The 21,584-nt window shown below is 41.2% G+C and overlaps 1 protein-coding gene across 2 annotated transcripts in view; it reads left to right on the forward strand.

The window, feature by feature from the left end:
* Arl14epl (ADP ribosylation factor like GTPase 14 effector protein like) overlaps positions 1–21,369 on the forward strand; it is a 30,974-nt gene extending 9,605 nt beyond the window's left edge. Inside the window, exons 1-4 of one of the 2 annotated variants that reach the window (XM_006254700.5) lie at positions 11,211–11,350; positions 13,585–13,688; positions 16,001–16,140; positions 19,667–21,369. In XM_006254700.5, coding sequence (XP_006254762.1) covers positions 13,593–13,688; positions 16,001–16,140; positions 19,667–19,889 — 459 coding nt within the window. In that variant the 5' untranslated portion in view covers positions 11,211–11,350; positions 13,585–13,592 and the 3' untranslated portion in view covers positions 19,890–21,369. Of the gene's footprint in view, positions 1–11,210; positions 11,351–13,584; positions 13,689–16,000; positions 16,141–19,666 lie in introns of those variants that run through there. The other variant, XM_006254701.5, reaches the window with a different exon arrangement.
* The last annotated feature ends 215 nt before the right edge of the window (positions 21,370–21,584 follow it).

Raw genomic sequence — 21,584 nt, forward strand, 5'->3', positions numbered from 1 at the left:
TTTGCAAATTCTTTTGGAATAACAAAAAACCCAGGATAGCTAAAACTATCCTCAACAATGAAAGGACTTCAGGGGGAATCACTATCCCTGAACTCAAGCAGTATTACAGAGCAATAGTGATAAAAACTGCATGGTATTGGTACAGAGACAGACAGATAGACCAATGGAATAGAATTGAAGACCCAGAAATGAACCCACACCCCTATGGGCACTTGATTTTTGACAAAGGAGCCAAAACCATCCAATGGAAAAAGGATAGCATATTCAGCAAATGGTCCTGGTTCAACTGGAGGTCAACATGTAGAATGCATATCGATCCATGCTTATCACCCTGTACAAAGCTTAAGTCTAAGTGGATCAAGGACCTCCACATCAAACAAGATACACTCAAACTACTAGAAGAAAAAGTGGGGAAGCATCTCGAACACATGGGCACTGGAGAAAATTTCCTGAACAAAACACCAATGGCTTATGCTCTAAGATCAAGAATCAACAAATGGGATCTCATAAAACTGCAAAGCTTTTGTAAGGCAAAGGACACTGTGGTTAGGACAAAACGGCAACCAACAGATTGGGAAAAGATCTTTACCAATCCTACAACAGATAGAGGCCTTATATCCAAAATATACAAGGAACTCAAGAAGTTAGACCACAGGGAGACAAATAATCCTGTTAAAAAATGGGGTTCAGAGCTAAACAAAGAAATCACAGCTGAGGAATGCCGAATGACTGAGAAACACCTAAAGAAATGTTCAACATCTTTAGTCATAAGGGAAATGCAAGTAAAAACAACCCTGAGATTTCACCTCACACAAGTAAGAATGGCTAAAATCAAAAACTCAGGTGACAGCAAATGCTGGCAAGGATGCGGAGAAAGAGGAATACTCCTACATTGTTGGTGGGATTGCAGACTGGTACAACCATTCTGGAAATCAGTCTGGAGGTTCCTCATAAAATTGGACATTGAACTACCTGAGGACCCAGCTATACCTCACTTGGGCCTATACCCAAAAGATGCCCCAACGTATAAAAAAGACATGTGCTCCGCTATGTTCATAGTACCCTTATTTATAATAGCCAGAAGCTGGAAAGAACTCAGATGCCCTTCAACAGAGGAATGGATACAGAAAATGTGGTACATCTACACAATGGAATATTACTCAGCTATCAAAAACAATGACTTTGTGAAATTCATAGGCAAATGGATGGAACTGGAAAATATCATCCTGAGTGAGGTAACCCAATCACAGAAAAACACACATGGTATGCACTCATTGATAAGTGGATATTAGCCCAAATGCTTGAATTACCCTAGACGCCTAGAACACATGAAACTCAAGATGGATGATCAAAATGAGAATGCTTCACTCCTTCTTTAAAAGGGGAACAAGAATACCCTTGGCAGGGAATAGGGAGGCAAAGATTAAAACAGAGACAGAAGGAACACCCATTCTGAGCCTGCCCCACATGTGGCCCATACATATACAGCCACCCAATTAGACAAGATGGATGAAGCAAAGTGCAGGCCGACAGGAACCGAATGTAGATCTCTCCTGAGAGACACACCCAGAATACAGCAAATACAGAGGTGAATGCCAGCAGCAAACCACTGAACTGAGAATGGGACCCCCGTTGAAGGAATCAGAGAAAGAACTGGAAGAGCTAGAAGGGGCTCGAGACCCCTTATGAACAACAATGCCAACAAACCAGAGCTTCCAAGGACTAAGCTGCTACCTAAAGACTATACATGGACTGACCCTGGACTCTGACCTCATAGGTAGCAATGAATATCCTAGTAAGAGCACCAGTGGAAGGGGAAGCCCTGGGTCCTGCTAAGACTGAACCCCCAGTGAACTATACTGTTGGGGGAGCGTTGTAATGGGGGGAGGATTGGGAGGGGAACACATATAAGGAAGGGGAGGGGGAGGGTTTAGGGGGATGTTTGCCCGGAAACTGGGAAAGGGAATAACATTCCAAATGTAAATAAGAAATACTCAAGTTAATTAAAAAAAAAACAGGTTTGATTATGAGAGCCCCTTGGGTAGGGGCTCTGTGTTTTCTTTTTCTTAAATGTCCAATAATAAAATACAAATATATATATATATATATAATTTTTATAGTCTTGGAATCAATGAGACAAGAACCTAGAAGCTACTAACTTGGTGAGTTTTGTGTGTCTGGCAATGTTTCTGAGTGAAAGACTATCTGAGCAAGAAAGAAAGCCTTTGCCACAAGGACACCCCATTGTTCTTATACGCTTACTCTCTCTTTCCCCTTTTCCCTTATGATCTTCCCTTCTCCTCGAATGGTCTCCTTTCTAGTTTCAACACACACACACACACACACACACACACACACGCACGCACGCACGCACGCACACCTTTTTTATTTACTTTTTTTTTTTTATTAACTTGAGTATTTCTTATATACATTTCGAGTGTTATTCCCTTACCCGGTTTCCGGGCAAAAATCCCCCTCCCCCTCCCCCCTCCCCTTCCTTATGGGTATTCCCCTCCCAACCCTCCCCCCATTGCCGCCCTCCCCCCAACAGTCTAGTTCACTGGGGGTTCAGTCTTAGCAGGACCCAGGGCTTCCCCTTACACTGGTGCTCTTACTAAGATGTTCATTGCTACCTATGAGGTCAGAGTCCAGGGTCAGTCCATGTATAGTCTTTAGGTAGTGGCTTAGTCCCTGGAAGCTCTGGTTGCTTGGCATTGTTGTACATATGGGGTCTCGAGCCCCTTCAAGCTCTTCCAGTTCTTTCTCTGATTCCTTCAACGGGGGTTCTATTCTCAGTTCAGTGGTTTGCTGCTGGCATTCACCTCTGTATTTGCTGTATTCTGGCTGTGTCTCTCAGGAGCGATCTACATCCGGCTCCTGTCGGCACACCTTTTTTAAATTCATGCTTTCTCTATGAGAGAAATCCAGCTTCTATATGTGGTTTTGACTCTGACTTATTTCACCTAACAGAATTATTTTCATTTCCATGTATTTTCTAGCAAATATCATGAATATGTCTTTCTTTATGGCTAAAAACAATTCGATATGCTGATGGACATCTTAGCTGGTTTGATTTCCTGGCTGTTACAGATAGTGTACTATAAACATGAATGTATAAGTATTTCTGTAGTATGTTGACTTGGTCTTTTGGGGTATATCAAACTGCTATAACTGAGACATATGGAAGTTCCATATTGACTTATATTGTGACTACCTCAGTTTATATTACCACCAGCGGTATGTAAGACTCATCTTTCCATGCACCCTTGCTCCCATTTGTCATCTAATTTTATGATAGTAAGTCAAATTTTGACAAAGATGGGACAGTAGCTCATGGTGAAATGTTCAATTTTCTAGTTTGCCCCCGTTACTCTGCTATGCAGATATGTCACTCTGAAGCCTCCTCTGGCTTTATTACACATATTCTGTACTCATTTTAGAATGTCTCCTCTTTAACTGTACAATAACAGGCTAATGAATCTTACCTGTCAGAGATGGGCATTTCTTCTGTTATTTTGTCTTTTTTTTTTTTTCCGGAGCTGAGGACTGAACCCAGGGACTTGCACTTCCTAGGCAAGCGCTCTACCACTGAGCTAAATCCCCAACCGGGATGGGCATTTCTTAACTGTGTACATGTTGACATATTCCTGGTCTTTCAGAAACATATCCTTCCCTAATGGGAAATCCTTAAAATAGCGAGGAGTCTGTTTTACTTTGAAGCTATTTTAGTTTTAATGCATAGGGTCTCAGTTCCACCACAGCCACTGAAAATTTATCTCCTTTCTGGACTAGGGCTTTTGCACCATCTGTTGGACATGTTTATTTTATGCATATAAGAGAGAAATGTTGAAAAAAGAGAGTAGGGCTAGCGGGCAGGGCCTAGCAATGGTTATTTTTGTAGTTCCACTAGGGAGAGAGCAGAGGAATGAAAAGCAATGAACTAAGGCCAGATCTTATGAGAGCAGAACATCAGAAGTACAGCAGAATATGAAAATGTTATGAATGTTCGTAGACGTATAAGACATGGAACAAAGAAAGATAAAAAAGGACAAGAGCCAAGAAGTTCACTCTCTTTAGAATGAAAAGTGTCTGAAATAAGACATAAATAAATGATGTGATAGGTAGAAAAGGTGACTGCACAAATGACAGCACAGTGATATTACAGGCAAATAAGAGAAATGAGTTAGAACATTGAAAGGCATGATTAAATTCCACGGGAAAAAAATCACCAAACTCTCACAAAGAAGAGATTTAAAACCCTCTGCATTGTTATATCTTCTTTCTAATCAATAAAGTACAGCCACTTTTACCTATAAGCCTATACAACACCATCTTAGCTATTGTCTTAGTTGGTGCTCTGTTGCTATGAAGAAACACCATGACCATCACAACTCTTACAAAGGAAAGCACTTAATTGGAGCTGCCTTACCATTTTAGACATTTAGTCCATTGTTATCATGGTAGGGAGCATGATGGGATACAGACCTCGAGGTTGTTGGAGAAGGAGCTAAGGTAAGAGCTCTACATCTGGATCCACAGGCAGTAGGAAGACAGAATGCTTCTGGACCTGGCTTGGGCTTTTAAAAACTCACCTCCAGTGACACACTTCATCCAACATAGCCACACTTACTCCAGCAAGGTCCTCCCAAGTATTGGTACTCAGTGATAACCAAGCATTCAAATATCTGAGCCCATGGAGACTATGCTTATTCAAACAACAACAGATGTCTACAATATCACATGCTTTCTTGATAGTCATTTGTTGTCTTTTACTTTCTTTTCAATTTTACAATTTATCCATTAACATAAAACTTCTTGTAGCTGAAGTTTTGCAAAGATCTTCATTTTTACAATAAATTTGCTAAGGAAAATGCTTACTTTAGAACTTTTATTAGAGGGCTGGAGAGATGGCTAAGCAGTTAAGAGCCAAGGACCCGAGTTCAATTCCTAGCATAAACACATGGAGATTCACCACCATCCATAACTCTCATTCCAGGGAACCAGATTCCCTCTTCTGACTTCTGCAGGTACCAGGCATACACATGGTGCACAGACATCCATGCAGGCAAAATACTCACGTATTTTTTTAAAGATATCTAAAATAGAAAACAAAGCCTTTTAAAAATGTACCAGATAGCTATAGTTTCCATTGAACAAGCAACAGAAGGTATTTGTGAAAGAGAGAATAATAGGTCCAAATTGAGGTTATAGCAAATATAACTGTGTCTTGGGACTGGGACATATTCCATTTTAATAAGGGTGCCATGATATTGGTAAATCAACTAGTAATACACATTAGCATAATAATTACAGTTCTAGCAGAGTATTTGCTATAGTAGTAAACAGAAAATAAAACAGTAATATAACAAAATAATTACATTAAAAAAACCTGTTAGGGGGCTGGAGAGATGGCTCAGCAGTTAAGAGCACTGACTGCTCTTCCACAGGTTCTGAGTTCAATTCCCAGCAACCATGTGGCTCACAACATCTGTGATGGTGTCTGATGCCCTCTTCTAGTGTCTCTGGAGAGCAACAGTGTACTCACATATATAAAATAAATCTTAAAATAACAACAAACCTGTTAGCCTGCCTGTCATATTCACTCACAGTACTCTGTTCAGGTTGGAAACAATGTAAAACCCTGTGAGGTATCCCCAACAGGGGGCTGCCAGAGGTCCTGAACATACCTTTCTGCTTGTTCCCTCTTGGTTGTCTTATTCTGTCTGCCTTGTGGCCAACCACACCATTTTTTTGCCATTTAGGAATGGCACATCTTGGAGCCTCAATCATCACACAACAGTTTCAACCTAAGTTAAGCCTTCTGCAACACGTAGACTTCTTATATTTAGTTCTTGCTTGGAGCAAGCCCCTCCCAAATAAGCCAATGCCTTTCCCACTCAATCCTTCCCTGGAGTTTTCTTGCTCCTTTAGAAGCTCTTTTGGATGTGATTTGACTTTTTTGGTCTCTCTTCTTCTGTGGGGAAGCTCACAGTCCTTTTACTCTTGCTTCTGGCTCAACAGTGCATTCTGTTTGTGGTGGATGTCCTCTACTCACTTAATTACAGAACTCCTCAAAGCAGGTCTGAGAGCTCCCTGAACAAAGGAATTATGACTTGTCTTTTATTACTTGCCCAGGAAAGGCTTCAATGAGCAGCAATGACTGATGATCTTAATGGCCTCCAGTGACACTGACACTGTAGGCCTTGGCTCACCTACACAACACTCATAGCAGTTCCCACCAGGAAATGGGTCTTTTGAATGTAGGAGTCTTTTCTGTTTTAAAGTACCTTAATCAAACAATGGCTGCAGCAAGCCTGAAGTGATGGAACCTGGCAGGACTGGTGATTCTTCTGAGGACCTCTCCAAGAGAAGGCTGGCTTCTTCAGTGAGTGCTGAGGGAGATGTGAGAACACATGGGAAGCAGACTGTGTTGCCATGGCTCCTTAGATGCTCTTGGCTCTCAAAACAAGTGGCTTCTCAATTACACTCACAACAAACTGAGTATTGAGTTTGTTAAAATTATTTGGCTAGACTAGGCATCTTATATTTCCTTTGTCTTAAGTGAGGATAATAAACACAATACTGACTTACAACTGTTTAACGTATGGTTTTTGATTTCCCTTTTAGAGGTTTTAAATGTTCTTTCTAATGTTCTTGTTTGTTTGTTTTTAGATTTTTGAGACAGGGTCTCTATGTAGTCCTGGCTGTCCTGGGTTTTGCTGTGTAGACCACGCTGACCTCAAACTCACAGATAACCTCCTACACCACCAAGCCCACACACCTAATAGGAAGTAGCTTTCAAATTTGTATCTTGATATTTTCCAAGAGTAATGACACTTGGCATGATATTTCCTTCTGATAATGAGCAGTAACTATAATTCCCATGATCACAAATGAGGAAATTTGGTGGTACTCTTAGTGGTCAACCCTAAGGATTAATGCATATTAGGCAAGTATTCTACCACTGAGCTGCACAAGCAGCCAAGCATGCATTTTGGAGTCACAATTTCTTAAAGCTCTGATGGGTTGATCGATTAGGAAGTTTACTATAAGTTGAGGAGTACAGTTAACATTCTTCATATGTTACTTTTAAAATTTACTATATGCACACGTACACGAATGTATTTCTGGGTGGGTGTGTCAGTGTGTGGTGTATATAGGAGTTTGTGTGGGTGTGGGCACTTGAGCCTCTATTACTGTACAACATGTGCTTTACCAGCAGAGGTATCTCACATGTGTTGTTTCATTAGAATCCCTTTTATTCTTTTGTCATATCACATGTTTGTCATATAGTTTAATTAGTCATTCTCTTATGAATGTACCTCAGTGTTTTGCAACTATAGGCAATAGGTTGAAGTAGTTTTAAGTATAGTACATGTCAAAAATTAATATAGAGTTATAAGCTGGTATAATAAATGAGTATAATTCATAAGCAGTAAGGTTTTTGCTCTCTGGGGATTAATAAGAAAACTGAGGAGAGTTTTGAAATGTGAATCTTTCATTTGGAAAGACAGTTTTGGATTATATTCAACGGACTGGCACACCTGAGGAAACCTGTAGAGAAGTTATTTGAAAGGGCAATGGATTCTAGATGCACCATTCCATCTCTTACGATCAGATCATAATCTTTGGGAGAAACACTGGGAAGTTCCGGTGATTTCCACTGTCCTTCACAGGCAAATGTGTTTATAACACCTTCTCCTTAGTTGGTGGGAAGGCTATGGAGATTCACTGGAGGAAGTTGATCACTTTGGGGGTGGTTCTTGAGGTTTCGTGGGTTTCTCCCACATCCTATTTACTTTGTTTCCAGCCAAGGTATACAGTGTGACTAGAAACCTTCCAGTCCTATGGCCATGCTTTTTCTGCCATCATGAAATCTATCCCTTCAAACGATAATGCAACACAAGTCTTTCCTTTCTTCAGTTGCAAAGTCCTCAGTAGCATCAACTGTCAACCTCACAGCCTAGAGTCACCTAAAAAGGTTTCAACTGAATAATTGTTTTATCGGATTGGGCTGTGCAGTTGTCTCTATGTGGCTGTCTTGATTGTCAACTGACTTAGGAGGGCACAGCCCACTATGTGTGATGCTTTCAGTTTCTCAGCCCGTGGTCTGAGCTACTTAAGAAAGGTCTGGGTGACAAGTAGGAGTAAGGCTGTAAGCAGATTCCCCCAAAGTTTCTGCAAGTTCCCTCTCTGGCTTCCTTCACGGATGGACCATGGCCTAGAAATGTAAGCCAAAGAACCCCTTTCCTCCTCCAAGCTGCTTTAGGTCAGTGCATTTCATCACAGCCACAGGAACGTAAGTAGAGCACCAGGCATTTTGTCATAGCAACAGGATACATAACTAATGGAGAAATTTTGTCAGTTGACAGTTTAAAATTTGTATTAGAATATGCTTTAAGGGCTTAGAAAAATACAGTGTAACTATTTCGTATGCCTAAGAACTTCTGTACCATGGTGCATTGTTAGTTTGGGGCACCTTAACCTTTTAATCGAACTCTGTTTGGTACTTTTCCTCGTCCACATTCTTTCCCCTTAGGAGCGTTTCCTCTGCTTAGTCTCACTTCATCACCTTTGAGCTCAGCCAATCATGTTTGATTTTTCCAGGTTGATTTTTGTGCCCTTTTATAAGATCAGCAAAGTGGACATGCTACTGATTGTGTAAGAATGAAGTCAAATTTAGTCAAAGGGCATGCTTTTGGGTGTAATGATTCTGGAAAAATCCAGTGAGGTTTCTACCTTCTCGGACTTTCATCAGTCCTTAACTCGAGATCGTGCTTCTCATTACACTCATGTTACTCAGGATCATATATCTCTGTCTTGATATAAAGCCCAGGTCAAATACAGCTCAGTCTGGGAACCAGCTTAAGGTTTCACACCATTGCCAGATTGCAAGCTTTTGGTTTCTTTCCTTGCAGTAAAAGTAACTAGGAATGAGGTAGTGAGGTTTTTGTTGTTGTTCTTGTTGTTGTTTGTTTGTTTGTTGCCCTAGTTCATAGTTGAACAGGGCTGGGTTCAAGCTGCTAGGGAAGTGGTTTTAATGACTTGCAACATAATATTGGCGTCCTGGTGGCAGAAGATGACGTTTAGAGGGTGGAAATTTAGGAGTTAATGAATTTCTTAGACACAGTCAAAAACATGGGTTAGTTTTCTCTTGGGGCAATTTTTTTTCACTAGAAATATGTAGATACCGCAGTATTTAGACTAAGGTATAAAATAGCCAAAGAGTAATTAGATGTTAATATATTAAACACTCGAAGCCAAGATATGAGATGGGGCTCTAGAGCCAAGACTTGTTTGGTTTGAATGGAAGTTGGGAGAGAAGATGCTATGATATCATTGCTTCACCTCTAGGACTTTAGAACTGACCTGCACTTGGAGATTGAGGGGCCTCCTCCCCCACCCCCACCCCATTTCTACTTTTCCTCTTCCCGGAGCCTTGATTACACAAGCATTCAATTGTAGGAACACTTGGGAGACTATAATTTTTTCCCTCGAGGGTTCTATGGTTTCTTAGCAAAACAAAGGGAACAAAAGAACACAGTTTCTCCCTCCTTTCCTGTGTCCTGTCCTTTTCATCCTCCTGAAAGGTATGTGTGCATCCCTCTACCAATTACTACCTTCTCTCAGTTAGGCGACCACTGTTACAGGAGCACAGGAGCGGGTACCATCAGCCTGACAGGTCATTTGAACAGGGCTCTGCTAACAACACAGGTTAAATCAGAGGCAGAAGAGAAAACACAAGCCAGGCATGGAGTGCTGACTCAGCTGCCCAGTTACTGCGTTATGGTTAATAGTGGACAGCAATCCAAGTGCTTTTATTGCAGTGAGGACCAAGACAAAGTGAAAACTGAGAAATAAACACTAAACGGCTGTTGGGAGCTGGGAAGAAGAGCCTCTGTGCTTAAGTACTGAGAAGAGTGGTTCTCTTTTCCTTCTATCCGTTGGGTATGGCAGACAGGTTTCTGTCCTTCGTGATCCTTAAAACTGCATTGAATTCCACACTGGCCCTTGCAGCTGGTCACCCGTTACTGACCCAGACCAACACTTTGGTGGTGGGGGTGAGGGTGGGGTGTGGAACAGTTGCAAGAATGCTGTAAACACAGTAAGTATGCGGAAGTATGCTAGCCTCTCGATTGCCAGATTCTCAAAAAAGTACATTTTTAAATCATTTTAAATAACTGGGTATGTTCTTATAGCGAGCCACAGAACCTCTTTCGTGCGCACTCGTGTGTGTGTGTGTGTGTGTGTGTGTGTGTGTATGTGTGTGTGTGTGTGTGTGTGTGTGTGAAGTATAGTTGTTTCTAAACACATGACATTACTTATTTATCAATAGGCTCGAAAGGTTACTTTTTGTTTAGTTTAGCTTAGTTTTTTTTTTCTCTCCTTTTCTTTTCTCTCTCTCTCTCTCTTTTTTCCCCTTTTAGTGGGTTTCACACTGTAGCCCAGGCTTGTCAGGAATTAACTGTACTATGCAGAACTGAGATATACTATCTACTATGTAGTGTGCTGGCTTTAAACTCAAAACAGTCTTCCTACTTTAGAGTCCTAAATCCTGAGATCATGGGCATAAGACTGCAAGCCCAGCTCAGTAATTTTAATCCTTATGAGCACATGATCATGAATGATTTGTGCTATTCTTTTAAAAAGAGAGTTTTGTGGCTTTGAAAAGGACTCCCTCAGTTTAGAGACATCAGCAAGGGAGTCAGATAATTGATCACCTGCCCTACCTTTTCCAAAACTGCCTTTAAAACTGGAGTGGCCCGGGATTTTTAGTAAGTACAGGAACTAAGGCTAGTGACAGAGAGAGGTAAAGAAATTTGACTCTTTTGTGTGAACGTGTGTACATTTCTTACTTCTAAAGAGCTTACAGGGAAATCTTACAGAGAATATCCGAGTAAATGGCTTTATCTGATACAGAGTGAAAACAGGCCAAGCCTGGGGCTAGAGTTTAAGCCAAACATTTTTTCCTGCTTTAGTGACTTGCAGGCGTCTTAGTGATAGAGCGAAACAATACTCATTCTTTTCTATACGAGACACAAATCAGCTTTTATAAAACCAACTACACATGCCAGGTGGGCTTACTGTAAAATATCCCCCATTGACTCATGTGTTTAAAAGTTTAGATACCCCTGCCTCACGGCGCTGTTTTGGAAGTGTGGTGGACCCCATTAGCTGATGGGGCCTCGTGAGAGGAAGTAGGTCAGTGGGGGTGGGCCTTGAGGTTTTAAGACCCAGTCCCACTTCCTGTTGTCCTTCTCTGCTTCCTGGCCATAGATACAGGGGATCAGCTGTCTCCGGTTCCTACTGACTTACGTTCCTGTTTTGCTGGACCGTATTCCTGTGAATTGTAAGGAAAAATAAGCCCTAACCCTTTCAGTCACTTTTCTCAGGGCGTTTTAACCCAGGAACAACAAAAGTAACTGATACACCAAGGAGCCCTAAAGATCCCTGTGACTAAAATGTGGCTTATTTTGTCTGAAGCTCTTTTGGTGGCCTGTGCCTCAGAGGGAGTTATAAAGACAAAGATCCAACTTAGTCTCTTTCATTGGTGAGAGAGGCCCTGAGGCTTCGACAGAGGGTCAAACTTGTCAGGGTTTAAAAGCAAACCCTGCTTATTCTCCATTGATATTTTAGCCATCCTGACTCCCAAATAAGTCCCTACTTCATCTGATGTTCAACGGAAGAAACGATGACCAGTGCTAGAAAAATATGTGGCATTCTAATGTAGACTTTTTTAAAAAGATAATTTAAGTGGGTAAAATTGATTGCAATGGACTGAATTATAAATAATATTTAATTATATAAGTATAATTATATATTTTATATATTTTAATGTATACATTTGTACACAATATATCTATAATATATGAATATATAATATTATATATAATATATCTCTGGCTTATGTGCTTAAGACAAGAATCTCTTTCTCATGTACCCTCTACCTTGAAGGAGGTGACTCAAGTGACCTCAGTGTGTCCTTCCTGTTTCCTTCAAGGCTTCTCTAAGCAGTCTGTGTGCTGTTGCATATCACTACCCCTCCTTCAGCAGTGTCCTCAGTACAGATGGTGACAGATGCATTGTAGTGTCCTGAAAAGGGTAGAGACTTGAGGGCCAAATATAAGTTTCAGATTCACAGAAGCTACTAGTAACTTTGTGATTTAACTGATCTTTCAGAGTCTTGGTTTTTTTCTCTTCCAAAATAGAAAAAAATATTTGTTCATAGTGTAGTGAAATTTTAATGAAGGACTTTATGTGGAGTGTTAGTAAAAGGGAAGTGTTTAGCATGTAACAGGTTCAGTAAACACAAGATTCTTAGGGTGTGTGTGTGTGTGTGTATCTGTTTTAGACAGGTATCACTATGGTGTGTAGATTGACCTGGAACTCACTAGGTTAACTTGAACTCTTGAGGACTGATATTTAAGGCCTGTGCCACCAAACCTGGCTATTCACAGGCTATCACTGAGCATTTGAGCTGTGTGCTAGCTTTGGCTTCCTGTGAGTGAAGTGTAAACGTACTCCAAAGGTAAATACCTAACCAAAATAAGAATGTTCACTTAAAAACTGGGCATGGTAGCACATGTGCTAAGCACTAGAGAGGCAGAGGCGGTCAGCTATATCTGTGAGTTTAAGGCCAGCCTAGGTAAGCCAGAGCTATATAGTGAGACCCTGTCTTGAGCAAACAAACAAACAAACAAACAAACAAACAAACAAAACTCAACTGACCTAGAAGGAAAATGAGTGTTCAAACAAGCTTGTCTCTAGAGCGACTCCAGCTTCCTGTCTTAGACGAATAAATGGATCAGGATGTAGAACAGTTGTGTTCCCTGCAGGAAGCCGGTATTCTCTGCTGTAAATTGCCAGCTGATCTACCCAAGGAGCTTAAGGAAGCAGATAATTTCCACTCTGACAAACCTGTTCTTGTTCCTATACTGACACCACACCGTCCTCTGCTGGCTCTAGGGCCGGATCTGCTTCAGGAGAATGTTAGGAGTCTAGAAGACTTCTTTCTTTGACTTGGCCCATGTTTTAGATCTTTCATAATGAATCTGACACGAGTTAAAGTGATTTTGTGTTCTTTTAGTCAAATAGAATAACTCGAGAGTTTCTGTGTGTCCAGCCTTATTCATGGAAATGAGCTTCTTCCATAGCCAGGGCAACGCTAAGCTGGGAGCTTTAACTGCATAACCGTGATGGTGGGGATGGTGACAGGAGGTTCTTGGGAAAGGCTACCCCAAGAGAGTCAGCACAAAGGGAGAAGAGTGAATTACTCACCCGCTTTTTAAACAAGAGGGTGCTCTGCAGTTTTGCCCACTCCGGAGCCATCTGTGATCCTAAGGTTGATAAAAGATGCAAGTGATTTGCCAGTGGAAAACATGGAAGACAAAAATGCTATTAGGACAGTTGAGGGGAATAAAATGCAGGAGGCTAAGCGTGACTGGGGAGAAGGAGCCAGGCTTTCTCATGGAGTGAGGCTTTGAAAGTAAGGAGACCTGAACAGAGATCAAAAGGCAGCCCTAAGATGACAACCTGGCCTGTGTAACATTGATGCACTTCATTTCTTTCCAATTTTTTTAATAGTTGTCAAAATGACCGAACCATCACATAAGAACAACTCTACTCAAGAGGAGCGCACAAACCATGTGTTTCCAGAGAAAAGCAGTCAGATTGGACAGAAGCAACTGGTATAGCACAAAGATTTAATGATTCTATGTTATTCGATGAGTTTCTAACATGGGATGTCTGAGGTCTCTGTGGACATGACAGAAGGTCAGGAGGTCGGGACGTCCCAAGAAAGAACTTTGCTCTCCAGCTATTGGGATTGTCTGACAAATTTCCTCTTTGCTTTGTTTTAGCCCAGTGTTCTATGCAACACTAAGTCTTGTCTTCACAGCAGAGAGTACTTGAAAAGAATCTAGTCTAATGTCTATATTTAGTTAACAAATTTGCCTTTTGTTCTAAATACTTTGTGTAGATTGATTCACCCAAGTCTTACCACAAGATACTATTACCCTTATTTAACAAAAAGTGAGCTGCTAAGGCCCAGAGAAGCAAGAATTTATGCAGTTTTCTTAATTTACAGTGCATATAACCAAGAGCAGCCGTAGGCTCATCTGCTGTATTCATTCTTAGTTTCTTAGTAGGAAATTCTTAGTTTCATCTTCATTTGAAAGTGCTTGGTTTACACTTTTTATAGCCATACCCAAGTGTAGAGCTGTGGCATAGGGTAAGTCTGTAAAACAAACCCCATCAGGATAAAACTTTACAGAAATGCTTATATTATTATATTATTCTAGATAGGCTACCTGGACTACCATTAAACTAGCTAAGCTGAGGAAAGCCTGTTACCTTGGAAATGTCCTTTTTGTTTCGAGGAATCAAATTTCTAGCCTGTGAACTTTCAGGCTACCCAGGTTTTCTCCTAAAATCATCCAGAAGAATATTTTTTTTCCTCATGTATATGAGCATCCTGTTGCTGACACACCAGAAGAGGACATTGGATCCAATTACAGATGGTTATGAACCACCACATGTTTGCTGGGGATTGAACTCATGACCTCTGGAAGAACAGACAGTGCTCTTAACCACTGAGCCATCTCTCCAGCCTGAATATTTCTTTTCCTATGATATGTACGTTATACACACTTGTAGCCTCAGCACTTGAGATGCTGAGGCAGGAGAATTGCCACAAGTTCAAGGCTAGCCTTGGCTACATAATGAGTTCAATGCACTAAAGTGTCTCAAAGAAACAAACAGGGATAGAAATAATAAAAAGTCACAATTTCATTTTTGTGTGTAGATCAATGTTTGACTGGGTATGTATGACTGTGCATCCCAAGTGTATGTGCCTGGTGCCTGCAAAGCCAGAGGGGGCTATTGGGACCCTTAAAACTGGAGTAACATGGTTTTGAGCCACCATGTGGGTGCTGGGAATAGAACCCCATCCTCTGCAAGAACAGCCAGGGCTCTTAACCACTGAGCTCCAGTACCACATCACCATGTTGGTTGAAGTATCTGGTTTCTTGTCTTCACAATCAGGCCCCATTTTGTTTGTAAATACAAACATCCCCCCAAAGATTTTTGAAAATCTCCCCCAACACCCCAGAAAGTTGTCCTAGCAAGATTTCTCTTGTTCAAATCTGACTTTGATTGAGAGTGAACTCTCAGTGTCACTATCTGTTGAAAGCTGATGGTGTGTGAAGCCCAGGACAGAGCATAGTTCTGAGACCCATTTCAGAAGCCGGAGGTAGGCGAGGAGGACAGTGTGTGCTGTGGCTTCTCGTGGCTTTGACATAGTATAGTGTCTTAGTTAGGGTTTTACTGCTGTGAACAGACACTTTGACCAAAGCATCTCTTATAAAGACATTTAATTGGAGCTGGCTTACAGGTTCAAAGGTTCAGTCCATTATCGTCATGATGGGAGCATGGCAGCATCCAGACAGGATGGTTCAGGAGGAGCTGAGAGTTCTACATCTTCATTTGAAGGCTGCTAGTGGAAGACTGACTTCCAGGCAGCTAGGATAAAGGTCTTAAGCCCACACCCACAGTGACATACCTACTGCAATAAGGCCACACACCTCCTAATAATGCCAGTCTCTGGGCCAAGCATATTCAAATCATCACACATAGTAAATGGGTTTCCTCAGTGATGGTTGTGGGAGTACCATTACTGCTGTGTCCTTATGCCCAAGAAAAGATAGTTCCGTTGTTCACCCTGTCAAGTTTGCAAGGCTGGTTGGTGACTCGCAGATAAGCAAGTGTTTTGTTGCCTCTGGACACTTTTCCACACTTTTGTTACATGCCCTTTATACCCTGTCTTTGGAAGGAAGAGCCTGATTTGAGAAATTGTCTTTTGAAACTCAGTCAGATGGAACTCTAGATTCTCTCTTATAAAACAGAATACTTCCTTGCTATGGTTTGATAGAAACCATAGACAGTCGGTTTTGAAGAAATGTAAAATGAACACAGCTACTAAAACACTTTATTCATTTCACAGCAACAGATAGAACGGCAGCTAAAGTGCTTGGCATTTCAAAACCCTGGACCTCAGGTGGCAGATTTTAACCCCGAGACGAGGCAGCAGAAAAAGAAAGCACGAATGTCGAAGATGAATGAGTATTTTTCTGTGAAGTACAAGTAAGACCATGACACATTTGACTGATGGGATAAGTTACGAAATTCATAGATTGCATGTGTTCTTGATTTTACCGCAAAGTAACTAAAGGTTAAAATTTTCAAAAAAAGATTTCTTTTTTCTTCTATAGTACACTACCACCCTAGTTGTTAGCATCTTTAAGAAACAGGTTGAGAGCAGGGTGTAGTGGCACATTCCTGGAATGGCAGCACTTGGGTGCAGAGGCAGAAAGATCGCAAGTTCAAAGACAGCTTGGGTTACTTAGGGAAACTGTGTGGGTGCGGAGTGGGGGAGGATGTCTCTAAATCTCAAACTAAAAATCACCTTTTTAAAAAGGGTTTTGTACTAAAACAATGTTTTTAGTAGAAAAGTTGACTGAATATAACAAAGAAACATCATTAAAAGGAAAAATCATGTAATTGTAAGAGTGGGTACCATGCTATCACTAAATTCAACCATTGTTAATGCACAGGGATCAACAGTTCCTGGAGGCGTAGCTCAGTGATGGGTCACATGCCTAGCATGCACAAGGCCCTAGCTTCCACCTTCAGCTTGACAAGGAAAACATTATAATGTCGGGAGCTGGAAGAAAGGCTCAGGGCTGAGGAAGCTTGGGCAGCTCACAACTGCCTGTAAATGTAGGGAATTTAGGGACTCCGACACCATTTTCTGGCTTTGGGGAAGGGGGTCTCCATACACATGGCATTGCTTTCACACACACACACACACACACACACACACACACACACACACACACACAAAATAATTTATATGAAATAGGAGGAGTGAAGACTGAGCATAAATTTTGAGATTTTCAAATGTTTCAAAGGTGGTGACATAAGCCATTGGTAGGATGCCAATTTTTTTTTAACTCCTTTTATCGAAAATAGATTCTTTCCTCAGCTGGGCGATGGTGACACACGCCTTTAATTCCAGAACTCAGGAAGCAGAAGCAGGTGGATCTCTGAGTTCAAGACCAACCTGGTCTACAGAGCAAGTTTCAGGACAGCCAGGGCTACACAGAGAAACCCTGTCTGGAAGACAAACAGACAGAAAGACAGACAGACAAAAACGGAAAAGCAGTGGTGGCACATGCCTTTAATCCCAGCACTAGAATCTATAGAACTAGATTGTTTTCTCATACACATACCTTGATTATACTTTCTCCTCCCTCATTTTATGCATAAATATATATATAGTTGTGCTGATCTTATATAATTATTTTTAAAATAAAATTTTAGTTAATTCTCATTAAGGAAAAGTGGCAATACAATAAAGTACTTGGTTTTTTTTTTTTTTACAACCAAACAAAAATGATTTGAATGTATTGTTTTTAACTCTGTGAAGGTATGAGTGCCAGTGCCCATAGAGGCCAGGTCAGAGGCATCAGATCCCCCTGAAACTAGAGCTACAGGTGGTTGTGAGCCATCCAAGGTAGATGCTATCTGAGAACTCAACTCAAGTCCTGTGGAAGAACAGGATGTGCTCTTAATTAACCACTGAGCTTTCTCTCCAGTCTCATACATGCATAATTTAAAAAATATATACATACACATATAACATACATATAATTTTAAAAAATCATATATACATGTATAATTTTTAAAATCATATATATCGCAAACCATAAGGAAACGGTTGATAAGTTCAAATACATTAAAAATGTCTTAATTAAAAGGTATTCCTGATAATGTCTGATTACAAGGCTGTTATGAAATATGTGGCAAGGTATGCCCCTGAGTATATACACTATGCAAAAGATCTGGTATAAAGGGTGTTTACTGGGGTAAGGGAGAGGCGTGAGGGCCCGGAGAAGGGGTAGAGGCAGACAGGGCAGAGAAAGGGGTATCTCAGAGAACAGAAAGGAAGAGAGAATGCTGGGAACAGAGAGAAAGCCCGAGCAGTGGCCCACGCCTGGCGCACGGTGATGATGTAAGCCGTTGCATACCTCGCCCTTCCTTCCTTTTCTAGGAAAGGAGGAAAGGAAGAAAGTATGCAACTTCAACTGAACAGGAGGAGAGGAGGGGTTATGGTTGAGCACAAAGGTTGCAAAAGTACCCACTGTGACCACAGAGTGCGGTTCCAGCCTTCGGAGCTCATGGCGATAAGTGATACAAGCTGCTCCCAAGGCTCAGAAGCAGATCTGTTTTGAAGGATGTAAGGAAAGTGGTTTAGTTTCGAGTGTGTGGTAAAGTTCTTGTAAGTCTTTTTATTCATAGGAATGCTGTAGAGTTGGACAGAGAAAGTGTGGGGATCTAAAGACTGCATTCGGTGCCTCCCCCTGGTACTGAACCTTTAGTGGGCCCTTAAAATGCAGACCTCTGCTTCCTCTGTCGTTCTTTATCCACACTGGGGGTAACATAGTCATAAACGAACAGGCACCCCACCCGAAACCTTTGCCAACAGCCCCTCCCCCTTCCTTTAATGATTACAGTATAGTAACTTACAAGCTTCATCTTGAGTCATTAAGAAAAGGTAGTTTTTGCTAGAGTACTTTTAAGAGAGAAAAGGAGTACAAAATTAGTAGAAAAAAATATGAAGGGCGTGATGCTCTTGTGCTCACAGATAAGTGTAGGGAAACCAGGAATTTTAAACATGGTTCTCTCCAAAATGGAAGGGCTGTAATACCTGTTTTCCATCGACAGTGCTGGGAGTGGATGTGGTTAATAGCCTGATGACCTCTTCACTATCTCTATGGCCAGACCATACCTGGTTCCTGTCCCCACAAGCAGAATGGCTCTGTAGGACTAGGTCACATCTCCCCCACCGTTACCAATAGGACTAGGTATGGGTTATAGCCTTTGCACAATCTGTATGACAGACCACACTAGATCCTCCTCCAGGCCCTACACATGTAGTCTATCTTTGAGGAAGAGGTAATGTACTTTGAAAAGAATTTTCATGCAATTATGTCTTAAAATTTATTGTACTGGGTTTGGTCCCCAGCTCTGAAAAAAAGAACCAAAAAAAATTTATTGTACACGTGAGATTATGTTACACTGGAAAACTTTCTTTTCCAAACTGTAATTTACTTAAATACACCTTAAAAAAACCTGCCCAGTGTCAGACTCTAGAAGTTTGAGCAAACACTGACTACTGAGCTGTGCTGAACCCTGAAGCTACTGAGCTTGCCTCATGGGGATTGTCATTCTGCTGGTTATGATATTTGCAGGGCCCCCCTCCCCAGCAGGAAAACACCATCAACATGCTGGTACTTCAGAGGGAAATGTAGAACTGTTTCATCAGGAAGCTTCAGCTAGCCATTCCAGTGCTTTTAGATGGATGAGTAGATGCTCCAGAAATGCTGGACAACTCAGTTGCTCTCAGCAACAGTCCTGGCTGCCCTTCCTGGCTGACGACCCCAGTGCCTGTGACTGAGGCCATTGTATGCTTCCAACTGTTTCTGATAATGCCTGGGATGCCATTCTCTGAGAGTAGGTTCAGTCGTGTGACACACTGTGCATCGACTCCTCACACGGGGAGGACAGCAGTGCTAGCTCACTTGCAGCATTATTTTTTTCTCTTCAGGGTGATGAAGAAGTACGACAAAAATGGCAGGCTGATCTGTAACGATGTGGACTTGTGTGACTGCCTGGAGAAGAACTGCCTGGGATGCTTCTACCCGTGTCCCAAGTGCAACTCCAACAAGTGTGGGCCGGAGTGCCGGTGCAACCGGCGCTGGGTCTATGATGCTATCGTCACCGAGTCTGGCGAGGTCATCAGCACCCTGCCATTTAGTGTTCCAGACTAGGAGATGATATGCGTAGATTCTCATTATTTCTCTCTCGCCCCTCCACCCCGCCCTGCGTGTGTGTGTACGTGTGTGTGTGTACTTGTTTGTTTTGAGACAGGGTCTTATCTGTGCTGGCCTTGAACTTATGGCAATCCTCCTGCCTCAGCTTCCCAAGTTGTATTCATTTAGGTATATTACATCACACCTGGCTTCTGTTTCTTATACATATATACATACATATATAATATATTGCATAATATATATATATTTAAGTCAAACTTCTTTCTTTTGGATAAGTGTTAGTGTTTAGGCAAAATATTATCTCAGGCTACCGATGGCTGTAGAATGGATGATGATTGTGTAGACCCTCTCAGCTTCCTCAGCTCATGGCCAAAGGCTGCAAGAGTGGACGACCAGTCTCCCTCACTGGCAGAACTCTCTGCCTTAAAGTCACCTCTCCCTTCTCAGGGTGTCTGGTTGAGAACTCCATAGTTTTAAGATTTGCACAACTCTGCATCTGAAAGCTGTTACCTAGAACATACAACCAAATGTATGTCTTTCTTAGAATGTCATATATTACTAAGAAAAGCAAGCTTGTGCCTTTGTACTATATATCTTTAGTCTTATTTTTTTATTGTTTATATTTTGAGGTTAAACTTAAATTTGGTGATGATAATATTTTTATTACCAAACATTTATATTTTACTAAATTATATGTTAGTTGACTAAACTGAGAAGCAAAGACTTGAATGTGCTAAAAGTCAGTGATTAACACATTTCCTTACAAGATCAGTATTTCAGGACTTTTTTTTAAAAGGAAGTTAGCCTTAAATGATACTCAGTGGCTTGCATGTTTACTAGTTGGATGGATGGATGAGCAGCTGACTGAAAGCATGATGTGGGTATCTCCATTCTAATATACTGTAGCAGGTGTCTGGAAAGTTGAATTCAGCCTTCTATGAACAAATTTGTGTCTCTCTCTGTGTGTGTGTGTGTGTGTGTGTGTGTGTGTGTGTGTGTGTGTGTGTGTGCTCGAGTGCGTTCATGTACCTGCAGAGGCCAGAGATATTGGCTTCTTTGGAGCTTGAGTTACTGACTTTTATGAACCACTTGAAATCAGTGCTGGGAACCAAACCCAGGTCCTTTGCAAGAGCAGTGTGTGCTTTAAATGTCTGAACCATTTCTCCAACGCCAAACCTGTTACTTTCCCCCATCTTAAGTCAGAGTTTCTCTTATGTTCATTGTCTGGAAGGTTCTCAAATCCTCAGTCACTAACTTAAGATGTGTACTGTGACTCAATTTACATTTGAAACAAATTCCCAGGTGATGCTGATGTCACAGACCTGGGGGCCATGTATTAAAACATATATGAAAAGCACTTCTCTAAATTACATTAAGATATGTAATGAAAAGAAGTGTCTAAACACTGGGGCTTAATGACTTGGTACTATTTTAAACCTAAATATCTTGTTTTAAATAAATGTGTGAAGTGTTGAAAGCTGGATTTTCAGGGTTTCTTTTTCCCTCTGTAAACCATCAAAAGACTTATTTCTGTACAATCTACATTTGTTTGCAATTCTGACAGTCTGTTTTGACATGAAAATCCCAAAGATTTTACTGTGGCTTTGAATTCCTGTCCACATAACAAGAATCTATATCCTCCTGCACTATTTCCCACAGTTTGCCGGCTTTTATGGGTTCTAGTTTTTTTGT

This window comes from Rattus norvegicus, chromosome 18 (genome assembly GCF_036323735.1).
Source record: "Rattus norvegicus strain BN/NHsdMcwi chromosome 18, GRCr8, whole genome shotgun sequence".
Classification (NCBI taxonomy): domain Eukaryota; kingdom Metazoa; phylum Chordata; class Mammalia; order Rodentia; family Muridae; genus Rattus; species Rattus norvegicus.